Genomic DNA, 12,411 nt, shown 5'->3' on the forward strand with positions numbered 1-12,411 from the left:
GTCAGCACCTGCACATTAAACTACTTAAACATTATAAATGTCTTCAAGCTCACACTGAGGCCTGTGGGGCACAATCAGCCACTCAGACAGTACACACATTTATATGTGTATTTGTACATGAATATTTCATACTTTAAGGCTTTCTGTTTATTTAAGGGAGATAAACAAGATACATTGGAATTGTACATAATAATATCACAGATGATAAATTCAATAGATTTTAAGTAGATGCTTGTGCATCCTTAAAGTCTTATATGTTGAACTGAACTATGTGATCTGTCCAAAGCCTCCCAGTCAGTGCTGTTCTCCATGTTCTCCTGTCTGACTGTACATGATGTTATTAGCACAAACACTTCAAAGGTGATCATTTAGGACTCCAGCAATAATACAGACAGCAATGGTTTTTGATTGATTGATTGATTGAATCTTTATTTTGAACATGTTGAAAAAGTATAAAAAAAAAATAGAATTAAAAGAGACAAATGAACAAAGCAAACAAAAGGAAAATGAGCAACCACAACTCCAAATAACGTCCATGTTCAAAAAGGAGCAGGAAGAAGCATAAACTTATTTAATCCCACCCCTTTTCCACTATCTAGTATCAATAGACTACAGAAATACCTCCTTGTAATTACATTATATGTTATGTGTAATTTTTTTTTTTTTTTTTTTTAATATATACACATATATGTTTCTATCTATCCATACCTACGTATATACACACATACGCACATATACACATTTTCAATAACCCCATTAACACCTGAAGGATACACAACCTACAATTTTATATATATTTAATATATGTATATATGTATATATATATATATATATATATATATATATATATATATATATATATATATATACATATATATACACACATATATATATATATATATATATATATATATATATATATATATATATATATATATATATATATATATATATATATGCATGGAGGGTTTCACCCCAAGTCCAGCACCCTGAGGCTGTACGCTAAGCGGAAGGAAGGGGGCCGGGGACTGGTGAGTGTCAGCACCACAGTCCAGGATGAGACAAGGAACATCCAAGAATACATTGGGAAGATGGCCCCAACTGACCGAGTGCTCAGTGAATACCTCAGGCAACAGAAACCCAAGAAAGAGGAGGGAGACGAGGAACCATCATGGAAGGACAGGCCCTTGCACGGTATGTACCACCGGCAGATAGAGGAGGTGGCTGATATCCAGAAATCCTACCAGTGGCTGGACAAAGCTGGACTGAAAGACAGCACAGAGGCACTAATCATGGCAGCACAAGAACAAGCTCTGAGCACAAGATCCATAGAGGCTGGAGTCTATCACACCAGGCAAGACCCCAGGTGCAGGCTGTGTAAAGATGCCCCAGAGACAATCCAGCACATAACAGCAGGGTGCAAGATGCTAGCAGGCAGGGCATACATGGAACGCCATAACCAAGTGGCCGGCATAGTGTACAGGAACATCTGTGCCGAGTATAACCTGGAAGTCCTGAGGTCAAAATGGGAGATGCCCCCAAGGGTGGTGGAGAATGACCGAGCTAAGATCCTGTGGGACTTCCAGATACAGACGGACAAAATGGTGGTGGCTAACCAACCGGACATAGTGGTGGTAGACAAACAGAAGAAGACGGCCGTAGTGATCGATGTAGCGGTTCCGAATGACAGCAATATCAGGAAGAAGGAACACGAGAAGCTGGAGAAATACCAAGGGCTCAGAGAAGAGCTCGAGAGGATGTGGAGGGTGAAGGTAACGGTGGTCCCCGTGGTAATCGGAGCACTAGGTGCGGTGACTCCCAAGCTAGGCGAGTGGCTCCAGCAGATCCCGGGAACAACATCGGAGATCTCTGTCCAGAAGAGCGCAGTCCTGGGAACAGCTAAGATACTGCGCAGGACCCTCAAGCTCCCAGGCCTCTGGTAGAGGACCCGAGCTTGAAGGATAAACCGCCCGCAGGGGCGTGCTGGGTGTTTATATATACACATATATATACACACACATACATACACACACATATACATATATATATATATGTATATATATATATATATATATATATATATATATATACATATATATATACATATACATATATACACATATACATATATATATATATATACATATACACATACACATACACACATATACACATACATACATACATATACACATACATATATACCCATACCAACAAACCCGTGCATGCGCACACACATGAAAATATTAGACAAGAACACCCTATCAAATCTCTACCTTTTCCCTGTACCCTGTAAAAACCATATCCTTAAACCGCTTTTTAAACTGCGCCATGCTTGGACATTGCTTCATATCTTTACTTAGTCTGTTCCACAGCTTCACTCCACACACAGAGATGCAAAAACTTTTTAATGTTGTACGGATACGAGGATGTTTTAAATTTAATTCCCCCCTCAAATTGTATCCCCGTTCCCTTTTAGAAAACATTTTTAGAATATTGTCAGGAAGCAGGTTATTTATTGCTTTATATATAATTTGTGCTGTGAGAAAATGAACCAGATCTGTGAATTTTAGAATTTTTGATTTTAAGAATAGTGGATTTGTATGATCTCTGTAACCAGTTTTATGGATTATCCTTATGGCCCTTTTTTGTAATATAAAGATTGATGATAGCGAACATTTGTAAGTATTGCCCCAAACCTCTGCACAGTAATTCAAATACGGTGCAATCAGGGAACAATAGAGAATGTGGAGTGATTTGTGGTCCAGAATGTGTTTTACTTTACTCAAGATTGAGACACTTCTTGAAATTTTGTTATGTATATGATTTATATGAGACTTCCAGTTTAATTTATCATCTATAATCACACCAAGAAACTTATGTTCAAGTACTCTTTCAATTTCCACACCATCTACATGAATCTGCACTTGTGCATTTCTAAGGGAATTCCCAAATAAGATAATTTTAGTTGTACTTAGATTTAGCGATAGTTTGTTCCTGTTAAACCATTTTTTAATTTTGCACATTTCTGAAGTAATTGTATCCAGCAGCTCCTTTAGATTCCCCCCAGAACAAAAAATATTTGTGTCATCTGCAAATAATACTAATTTTAATATATCAGATGCCTTACAAATATCATTTATATAAATAATAAATAATTTTGGACCCAGTACAGAGCCTTGTGGAACACCACAAGCAATGTCCAAGCATGATGAGGAATGGACACCCAGCTTCACAAATTGTTTCCGGTCACTTAAATAATTTTTCACCCATTGCAGTACAACCCCCCTAATCCCATACCGTTCCAGTTTATTAATTAATATGTCATGATTGATTGTGTCGAATGCTTTCTTGAGATCCAGAAATACTCCAGCTGCATACTGTTTCTGATCTATAGCATTCGTAATCTCCTCAATTGATTCGATTAATGCCAGAGATGTTGATCTTTTTGATCTGAATCCATATTGACTGTCAGAGAGTAATTTATATTTATCTAAGAATTTGTCTAATCGTTTATTAAACAGGTTTTCTAGGATTTTGGAGAATTGTGGTAGTAAAGAAACAGGCCTGTAATTTGTGAAGTGGCGTCTATCCCCGGTTTTATACAGCGGCACAACTTTAGCTATTTTCATTTTGTTTGGCACTTTTCCCGTCTGAAATGATAAGTTGCAAATATATGTTAGAGGTCCTACAATTCCTTCAATGACCTTCTTGACGATTTTCATGTCAATATCATTACAATCAGTGGATGTTTTATATTTACACATGTGTACAATGTCAATTATTTCTTTTTCCTCCACTGATGTGAGGAACATTGAGTTAGGGTTCCTATCAATCAGGTTTTCACTACATTCTACTGATGGCAGTGACTCAGGAATTTGTTCTGCCAGTTTTGGTCCAATATTTACAAAATAATGATTAAAGCTGTTGACCTTATCAGCAGTGTTTTCCATAATATTGCCATTATCGATAAAGTATTGTGGATAACTTTGTTGTCCAGAATTATTTTTAATGATACCGTTTAAAACATCCCATATTCCTTTCATATTATGTTTATTGTTGTTCAATATTTTACTATAATACTCCTTTCTACATACACGTATAATATTGGTCAACTTATTTTTGTATTTTTTATATTTATTTTCAGCTTCTTTTGTTCTTTGTTTTAGGTATTCCCTATAGAGTGTATTTTTCTTTTTACATGCATTTTGTAAACCCTTAGTGAGCCATGGTCTATCTGAATATTTGTGCTTTCTGTTGTATTTTATTGTTGGACAGTTTTTATCGTACAACTCCATGAATATTCTTAAAAATATGCCATATGCAATATCAATATCAGCTTCTTTGTACACCTTGTCCCAGTCCTGATTTAATAGATCGTTCTTAAATGCAGTCATAGTTTCTTCTGTCCTTACACGTCTGTATCTCAGTTGTTCTTCATGCTGATTTTTCTTATAATTAGTGTCATAAACTGCAAAAACTGGTAGGTGATCACTGATGTCATTAATTAATATTCCGCTCACAATGTTGTTTTCCATATTGTTAGTGAAAATATTGTCAAGTAAGGTGGCACAATGTGGTGTAATTCTGCTAGGCCTGGTTATTTTAGGATGTAAACTCAAACTGTACATAGTGTTTAGGAATTCGTCGGTCATTTTATGCTTTTTTGGATTCAACAGGTCAATATTAAAATCACCACAGATAAACATAACTTTTTGATTTGTTTTAGAGAATATTTCCTCTATGAAGTCATTAAATACTTGAATACTAGAGCCAGGTGTTCTATATATACAGCTAATTATTACATTTTTTTCTTTTTCCTTATAAATTTCAATTGTTATACATTCTAGTAAATTATCAATTACAGTTGTCATACTTTCTACCACATGCATGTTTCAATTTGATTTTCAGTTTTACAGAACAGAATCGGCTGACATGTGAAACCAGTTCCTTATTGAAGTGCTGAAACTTCTGCTTATTCAGATTTTTCATGAACACAAGAAAATGAAAACAGAACATGAAAAGTTGCAGGGTGTTGTTTCTTTGTCATCACTGAACTGTGAAACTGACCCACAGAAAGGCTCCATGTGTGTATGTCGACGCTGAAGTAATGTCATTTTACAACATTTTAAATTTTCTTCACCTCACTATAGACTTCCTCCTGGACATGAGGACTCTGTGTTAAGTTGTTTTCTGGCTTGCTGATTTGCACCTGTGCGTACTCTGTGTCCTGCTCCTGTCCTCTGTCCTGCACTGAGTCAGAGGATGCTTGATGCTTGGAAATGTTAATCTCACTATAATGGATGTTTTCTTCAACTTCCTCTGTTTTACTTCCTGGTTCTTCAACAACCTGCTTTTCATTTATTTGAATCTATGGAATTAAAATAATAGAATATTCCTTAAGCTGACTCTGTTATTTTTTTGTTACATTAAATGATCAGACTGCTCTGACAAAGATGCTACTGTAAATAATCACTAGAACAGTCAGTTATCCTGCAGATAGATTTTTGTTTTGTTTTGTTTTAATTCCCTTACCTGAGTCTGTTGTTGTCTTTGATGCTTTGATTTTAACCAGCTGGAAGACACAAGAGGCTGTTAAATTAACTCTACTAAATATAATTGTGAATAAAGTTAATCTGTTGGAAAACAGATATTTTAATTTGCAGATAAAATATCTTTGACACTAACAGTATGTGTTTTCTACTTTCATGTGTGATACTTACCAAACAAAGATTATCAAGCAGAGTAAGATTAAGAGTAAAATGATCCCAATAATTACGCCAATATGTTGCCACAGTTTGTCTGTTGAAGCACAGAAATCATGAAGTAACAAAAAAAAAAAGATTTTATGTTGACATATTGATTCAGGCTGTGCTTCGTTACTACTTGAAGTAGTTTTTTAAATGAAAGATATAATAGATACAAAAAAGTTTTAAAAAAATGATGGGAGCACATACTTTCCTCTTTAGGCAATGGGCCTTTAACAGTCATGTTAATCTCTGCTGATGTCTGATTACCCAGATCATTAGTGGCCACACAGTAATAAACTCCTCCATCTGTTACATTGAAGCTGTAAATCTCTCCTTCAGATACTTTCACAGCTCCATCTCTGCTCTTCTTGAACCAGGTGAAGCTGCTGACTGGAGGTTTGGCTCTGCTGGAGCAGGTCAGCTTCACCCAGCTGCCTGCTGACACCAAACATGTTGGACTGATGGATGCTGAGGTGTCTTTAGGAGCATCTGGAGAGAAAAAAGAAAGAGATATCCCATACATCATTTTGTCCTTTAAGATTCAGTTCAACAACAAACTCTGATTGTCTTACATGAAACACTGAGAGTCTCTTCTGTCTCTGCTGTCTTGGTGTCGTTTCCTTGGTTCACAGGATATCTGGCAGAGCAGTTGATCTTCTTTCCATCATGTGTGTCTGACAGAGTGATGGTCTGCTGGATTTTAGTTGTAAAGCTTCCATCTGTGTTTTCCTCTATTTTGCTGTGAGAGTCTTGTTGGAGATTCCAGGTGAGTTGAGGAGGGGAGTGTGGACAGGGAGTGAGAGCTGAGCAGGTTATAGTGACAGACTCCTTCTCCTTCAGATCACCTGAGATTGTAATATTGGGCCTCCAAGGAGAATCTGTGGTTTCACATTAAACACAGTTTGTAAACTAATAATACCGTCAAGAAACAGATGAAGATCAGCCACAACAATGGATTAAAAACCAAAGTGAGGTATTGTCCTCCTTCCTGAAATCCTGCATATTTGTCTCACTTAAAAGTTTCGGATTAAAATTCAGTTTAATATTAGACAAAGATAACCTGAGTAAAAGATGGTGGTGGTTGTGTTATGGTCTGTGACTCAAAAAAATAAAAAGTAAAAAAAAAAACCCTGAATGAAGGTGACGTTTATCACGTGAAATCCAAAATTAAATGTAATGCTTTGATTTTAAACAAGTTGTTCATGCTTGGAAAATGTAGCTGAATTAAAATTATTAAGCAAAGAAGAGGGAACCAAAATTCTTCAATAGCACTGTGAATGACTCATTACCAGCTATCAAAAACACTTGCAGTTCTTGCTGCCAAGACATTTAAGTATTAACACAGGGGCTTGGATAACATTTTTCCTTAAAAATAAAATCATCATTCAAAAACTGCAATTTTTATTCAGTCTTTGTCTTATCATAAAATATTATTTCAGTTGAAACATGCAGAAGTGACAAATATGCAAATGCCGTTTTAGTTTTTAATCACTAACAGACAGGGTTCTTCCTTTTATGTCCCCTGTAAGTGCAGGAAAGGTTGGGGAAGAGATGTAGAGAGAGACTTGTGTCAAGACGTTAGTTTGTTGAACAGTAACTTGTGAAATTTCCATGGAAACCAGACTATTTATGTCACGGTACTGGGTACCGTGTGTATGTTGTTAATGTGTCATTTTGTATTAATTTGTGTTCTAGTTTCAGTTTAGCTCATCCAGTCAATTTCTAGGTTGCCATTAGTCCTTTGTTTCTTAATTTCTTTGTGTCATCTTTCCCTGTGTTAAAACTCCCCTTGTTGTTTATTGTGTGTTATTGGTCATGTTTCTTGCCTGTCTGGTTAATGTTGTCAAGTTTGTGTCATGCCTGCGTCTTGTCATGTTTTCCTGTTTATTGTGAAAGTCCAGTTTCTATGTCTTTGTGTTTTTGGTTTACATTTCCTGTGCATCATTATGTTCATCCTAGTCAGCTATTTCCTCATGTGTCTCCACTCCCCCTAATCACATTATGTGTATATTTAAGTCCTTTGTCTCTTAATGTTTTTTGTCAGGTCGTCTGTTATCTTTGCCACAGGTTTTACAGTTTTACCCTCATTGTTTCAGCGTGTTTCATAGCATCCCTAGTTACTCTGTATTCATAGTATTTCATAATCTTTTCACAGTGTGTCATTGTCTTTTAGTTTATACAGTGTTCATAGTCCCCTTAGTTTTCCCAGTTTCAGTGTGTCTCTAGAGTTGTTCTCATGCCATCAGCCACAATAAAGGCTCGCTTTATTTTTGGAAACATAGTTCTGTCTTCACCGTGTCTGCTTTTGGATCTACCTCATCTACACACCAGCACACCCTGCCGTGACAATTTAAACATAACAAAAAATCATAAATATGCTTTTAAACAGTGACTTTTTCTTTGTATGCAGGATTTCTTCTCTTTTGTTTTTTATTTTATTTTTTTTTCTGTCTTTACTACAGTTTTTTTTACTGATTCCCAATTTTACTGCTCACAATAAAGACCCCAGAAGACTAATTATTGTCCTGAGCCGCCTTAATTTTCCGAGTTTCCAGCTAAACACAAAACACTTAAATGTGCTCATTTCTGTTACATTTGTTCATAATTTCTTTTTTAGTTGTTTCGAATAAAAGCTGCAGCTGATTATACTTTGTTTATAGAAATTAGAGGAAACTTTCTTACCTTTAATTGTTATTTGAAGAGGATCACAAACAGCTGTTGCCATGAACGCTGAGTTCATAATTCTGAAGTAGTATGTGTTTGTATAATTTGTGATTAAATTGGAAAACAGAGTGGTGCAGTTTCTCTGTGTCAGGTTTCCTGTAATATTCATTGGATAGATGTTAAATGTCACACTGCTGTTGAAGATCACGTTTTCTGGATGACTTTTCAAATCAGTATGATTATTTTTAATCCACACTGCAAACACAGGTCTTGTGCTGTCAAACTTTTCTGTTCCAGCATCACTAAAGTTACATGGGATTTGTAAACAAGATCCACTCAGAGCCTCCATCTCTGTTGGTGCAGTGATGAACAGGTGTGTGTTTGGACAAGCAGCCACAGTGCCTGAAAAACAGAATATCATGAAAATATAGAAATGTAGATAAAGAGAAAATCCATGATGAACAATTTGACTTTAAGAGTGGTGGGTTTGCTTTTTATCTCTTGTTCTTTCAACATCCTCAGATACTTGACTTTGTCAAGTATCTGTCAGTATCTGACAAAGTCATTTTCTTGACTTTGTCAAGTATCTGTCTGCTCTGATCTAACAGACTGTAAATGACTGAAATGAGATGGCTCACTTGGAATAATGAGGAAACTCAGTAGCATGATGTCTGTCATAAAACCCATCACCTGGAAAAACATGAAGAAAAGAATCATTACACAAATAAGACACAAAAACAGGAACTTGCCTCATTTTGTAAAGCACATACAAAACAAAAACTAAAAAAATCAAATAAAGCCTTTTTTTTTCATTGCAATGCACAAAATTAATAAACTGAATGAATGTTTTCTTACCAAATGATCAGTCTGCTACACAGGAGAGACGACAACGTAAAAGTCAGTGTGTGATTTTAGCAGTGCGAGTGAAACACTTCTCTGTTTAGATGTTGTAATGTCAAAGCAAACAGACCTGTGATAATTTTGGTTTTCTGTTGTTCGTTAATCGGTCAGTCTGCTTTTTATGTTCCCATCATGCACTCTGTTGACACTTCAGATGCTGTCACTCCCACCTGCCTGTAGATTCACCTGACACTCCACTCACATGCAAACATATTCCTCATTCTCTCAGTAGTTCCCTTCCATGTACGCCTCCCTTGGCTTTGTCTGTTCTGAGTTTTTTGAGACTGACCTTAGTGTCCGTGTGTTTGTTTTATTTTATTTGCTAAATAAGGACATTTCATTTTTATTTGTATCTAAAAATATTAGAAAAAAATGGGGGGGGTTCTTACAGCAACAGAATAATTGCCAAACAGCTATTACCCAAAAACATAGTATCTACATGGTGTACACTGTATTTTCCACACAAAAAAGAAAGAAAGGAAAATAGAGGACAAAAGTGGCATGCCTTAAAAAAAATCTGCAGCACTTTCACAAAAGATTGCCAAATTAATATCCATGTGGCAGGGGTGTGGTCTCTAGCCTGCTGCTGCTGAGCGTATGGGGCACTGCTGGGATGTCAAAGTGGACAGGTGATTTTGATGGGATTAGTGACTCTCTTCCCTTTTTATAGTGACAGAGGAGACTGGCAAGAGGTGAGTGTATAAGTATAACAATCAAATCATTTTCATTCTACTTATGTTGTGTAAATATCGACACCAAGTTCTTTTAATTCCTCAGAGGCATTCGATGGAAGACAAAACACTGCTCAGTTGACCATTTAACTCTTTATTTCTCTTTCATACTACTTCTAGACAGGAGATGCGTCCTGCATGACACACTGCCACGGATCTCAAAATGTTGGTGTGCCCCTAAAAGTTTTATTACAGAAGCTCTCTCATTCTAGTCTAAAAAACAGTGTCCCATTAACTTTCCACTAGAGATGGTCCCCTCTTATCTGCATTTTCCCAGGCAAGCATGAGTGAGAGTCTGCAGCTTTGTACTCACGAGGACACATGTTCACATGCCTTTTTTTTTCAGGGCTGTGTACTTAATACTACACTTTATAACTATATAACACTTATTAATAAAAAAGCATAGCATTATTGAGGCACTGCAAATTATTTAATCCCAACAGTTGCTAACCTACTCTGAGCTAATACTGATTGTGATGGACCGAGTTGAAAAACAGGAGGAGCCCAGGAATTATTAGAAAAATATAGTTTCCATTTATTTAACCCCCAAAAATTATATTTATAAGCATAATAAATGTTGAGCTCATAAAAGAGGTCAAAGAAACAAAACTGATTTTTCTTTATTCTTTTTAGAATGAGAGGAAACTTTCTTACCTTTAATTGTTATTTGAAGAGGATCACAAACAGCTGTACATCTGTAGGGCAAGTTCACGATTCTGAAGTAGTATGTGTTTGTATAATCTGTGGTTAAAGTGGAAAACAGAGTGGTGCAGTTTTTTTTGTCAAATCTCCTGTAATGTTCATTGGATAGATGTAAACTGTCCCACTGCTGTTGAAGATCACATTGTTTGGATTATTGCCAAATTCATAATTATTTTTAATCCACGCTCCAAACACAGGTCTTGTGCTGTCAAACTTTGGCTGCTTGTCCTGATCCTACAAACCTCTTCATCACTGCACCAACAGAGATGGAAGCTCTGAGTGGATCTTGTTTACAAATCCCATGCAACTTTAGTGCTGCTGGACCAGTAAAGTGCCTGAAAAACAGAATATCATTAAAATATAGAAATGTAGATAAAGAGAAAATTCATGATGAACAATTTGACTTTAAGAGTCGTGGGTTTGCTTTTTATCTCTTGTTCTGTCAACATCTTCAGTATAAAATGTGTGACTTTGTAAAGTATCTCTTTCTGCTCTGATCTGTCAGACAGCAAATGACTGAAACTAGATGGCTCACTTGGAATAATGAGGAGACTCAGTAACGTGATGTCTGTCATAAAACCCATCACCTGGAAAAACATGAAGAAAGAAATAATTACACAAATAAGAAACAAAAACAGGAATTTGCCTCATTTTGTAAAGTACTTAAAAAAGAAAAAACAAGAAAAAAACACCATTAACTAAAGCCTTTTTTCGTTACCAGGCACAAAATTTGTAACCTGTATGAATGTTTTCTTACCAAATGATCAGACACAGAGGAGAGACGACAAAGTAAAAGTCACTGTGTGATTTCTGCAGAGACAGCGAGTGAAACACTCTGTTTGGATGTTGTAATGTCAAAGCAAACAGACCTGTGATTGGATTTCTGTCTTTCTTTTTTCAGTCAGTCTGCTTTTTATGTTCCCATCATGCACTCTGCTGTCATTTTAGAAAGCTGCAACTCCCACCTGCCTCTAGATTCATCTGTTCTGAACCCTCCACTCACATGCAAACATATTCCTCAATCTCTCAGTAGTTCCCTTGAACATGAAGCAGTTTATGTACTCTCCTTTGGCATTGTCTGTTCTGCTTTGTTCTTATCAGTTCTGATATGTGTTTTCTGAGACCAGTGGCTATTTTGAGCTTTCGGTCCATGTTTGTGTGTGTGTGTGTGTGTGTGTGTGTTTTTTAATATAGAAGTTAGGACTCTGCATTTTTATTTTTATTTTAAGGTACGGTTTTTTGTTTTGTTTTGTTTTACAAAATAATTGCAATAGAGCCAATTACCCAAAAACATAGTATCAATTCAGTGTATGCCCCCCCCCCCCCCTTCCCCCAAAAAAGAAAACAGAGGACAAAGTGGCACTTCAAAAAAAGAATCTGTAACAGAGGGGAAAAAATTCTCCCTTTACGATTTCACGATTTTTGATGGGACTAATGACTCTCTCCCCTTCTTATTGTTATGCAGGAGACTGGCGAGAGGTGTGTGTAGTGGAGAGTGCTTGTTGTATAAAAATAAATCTTAAAGCCACTGTGTGGGTCCAGTCATTTCACAGTTTGCAGGTAGAAATTGTATTGATGCACTTTAGCAGGACCAACACAAATTATAACTACCAAATAATTTTAATTCTACTTACTAACCTACTCTGAGCTAATAGTGATTTTAT

The 12,411-nt window shown here is 36.2% G+C and overlaps 1 protein-coding gene across 1 annotated transcript; it reads right to left on the reverse strand.

The window, feature by feature from the left end:
* Positions 1–3,251: 3,251 nt before the first annotated feature.
* Positions 3,252–9,398, reverse strand: LOC146567585 (myelin-associated glycoprotein-like). Its single transcript, XM_085287508.1, has 8 exons — positions 9,270–9,398; positions 9,053–9,104; positions 8,433–8,816; positions 6,323–6,628; positions 5,958–6,239; positions 5,724–5,802; positions 5,536–5,575; positions 3,252–5,371 (listed from the first exon to the last, which is right to left on the reverse strand). The coding sequence occupies exons 2-8, from the start codon at positions 9,099–9,101 to the stop codon at positions 5,129–5,131; spliced, it is 1,383 nt and encodes a 460-aa protein (XP_085143634.1). The 5' UTR covers positions 9,102–9,104; positions 9,270–9,398; the 3' UTR covers positions 3,252–5,128.
* Between the last annotated feature and the right edge of the window lie 3,013 nt (positions 9,399–12,411).

The sequence above is a fragment of the Mchenga conophoros genome, linkage group LG9 (genome assembly GCF_057382185.1).
Source record: "Mchenga conophoros isolate Kocher_MC1m ecotype Shallow Benthic linkage group LG9, M_conophoros_male_GT1.1, whole genome shotgun sequence".
Lineage (NCBI taxonomy): Eukaryota > Metazoa > Chordata > Actinopteri > Cichliformes > Cichlidae > Mchenga > Mchenga conophoros.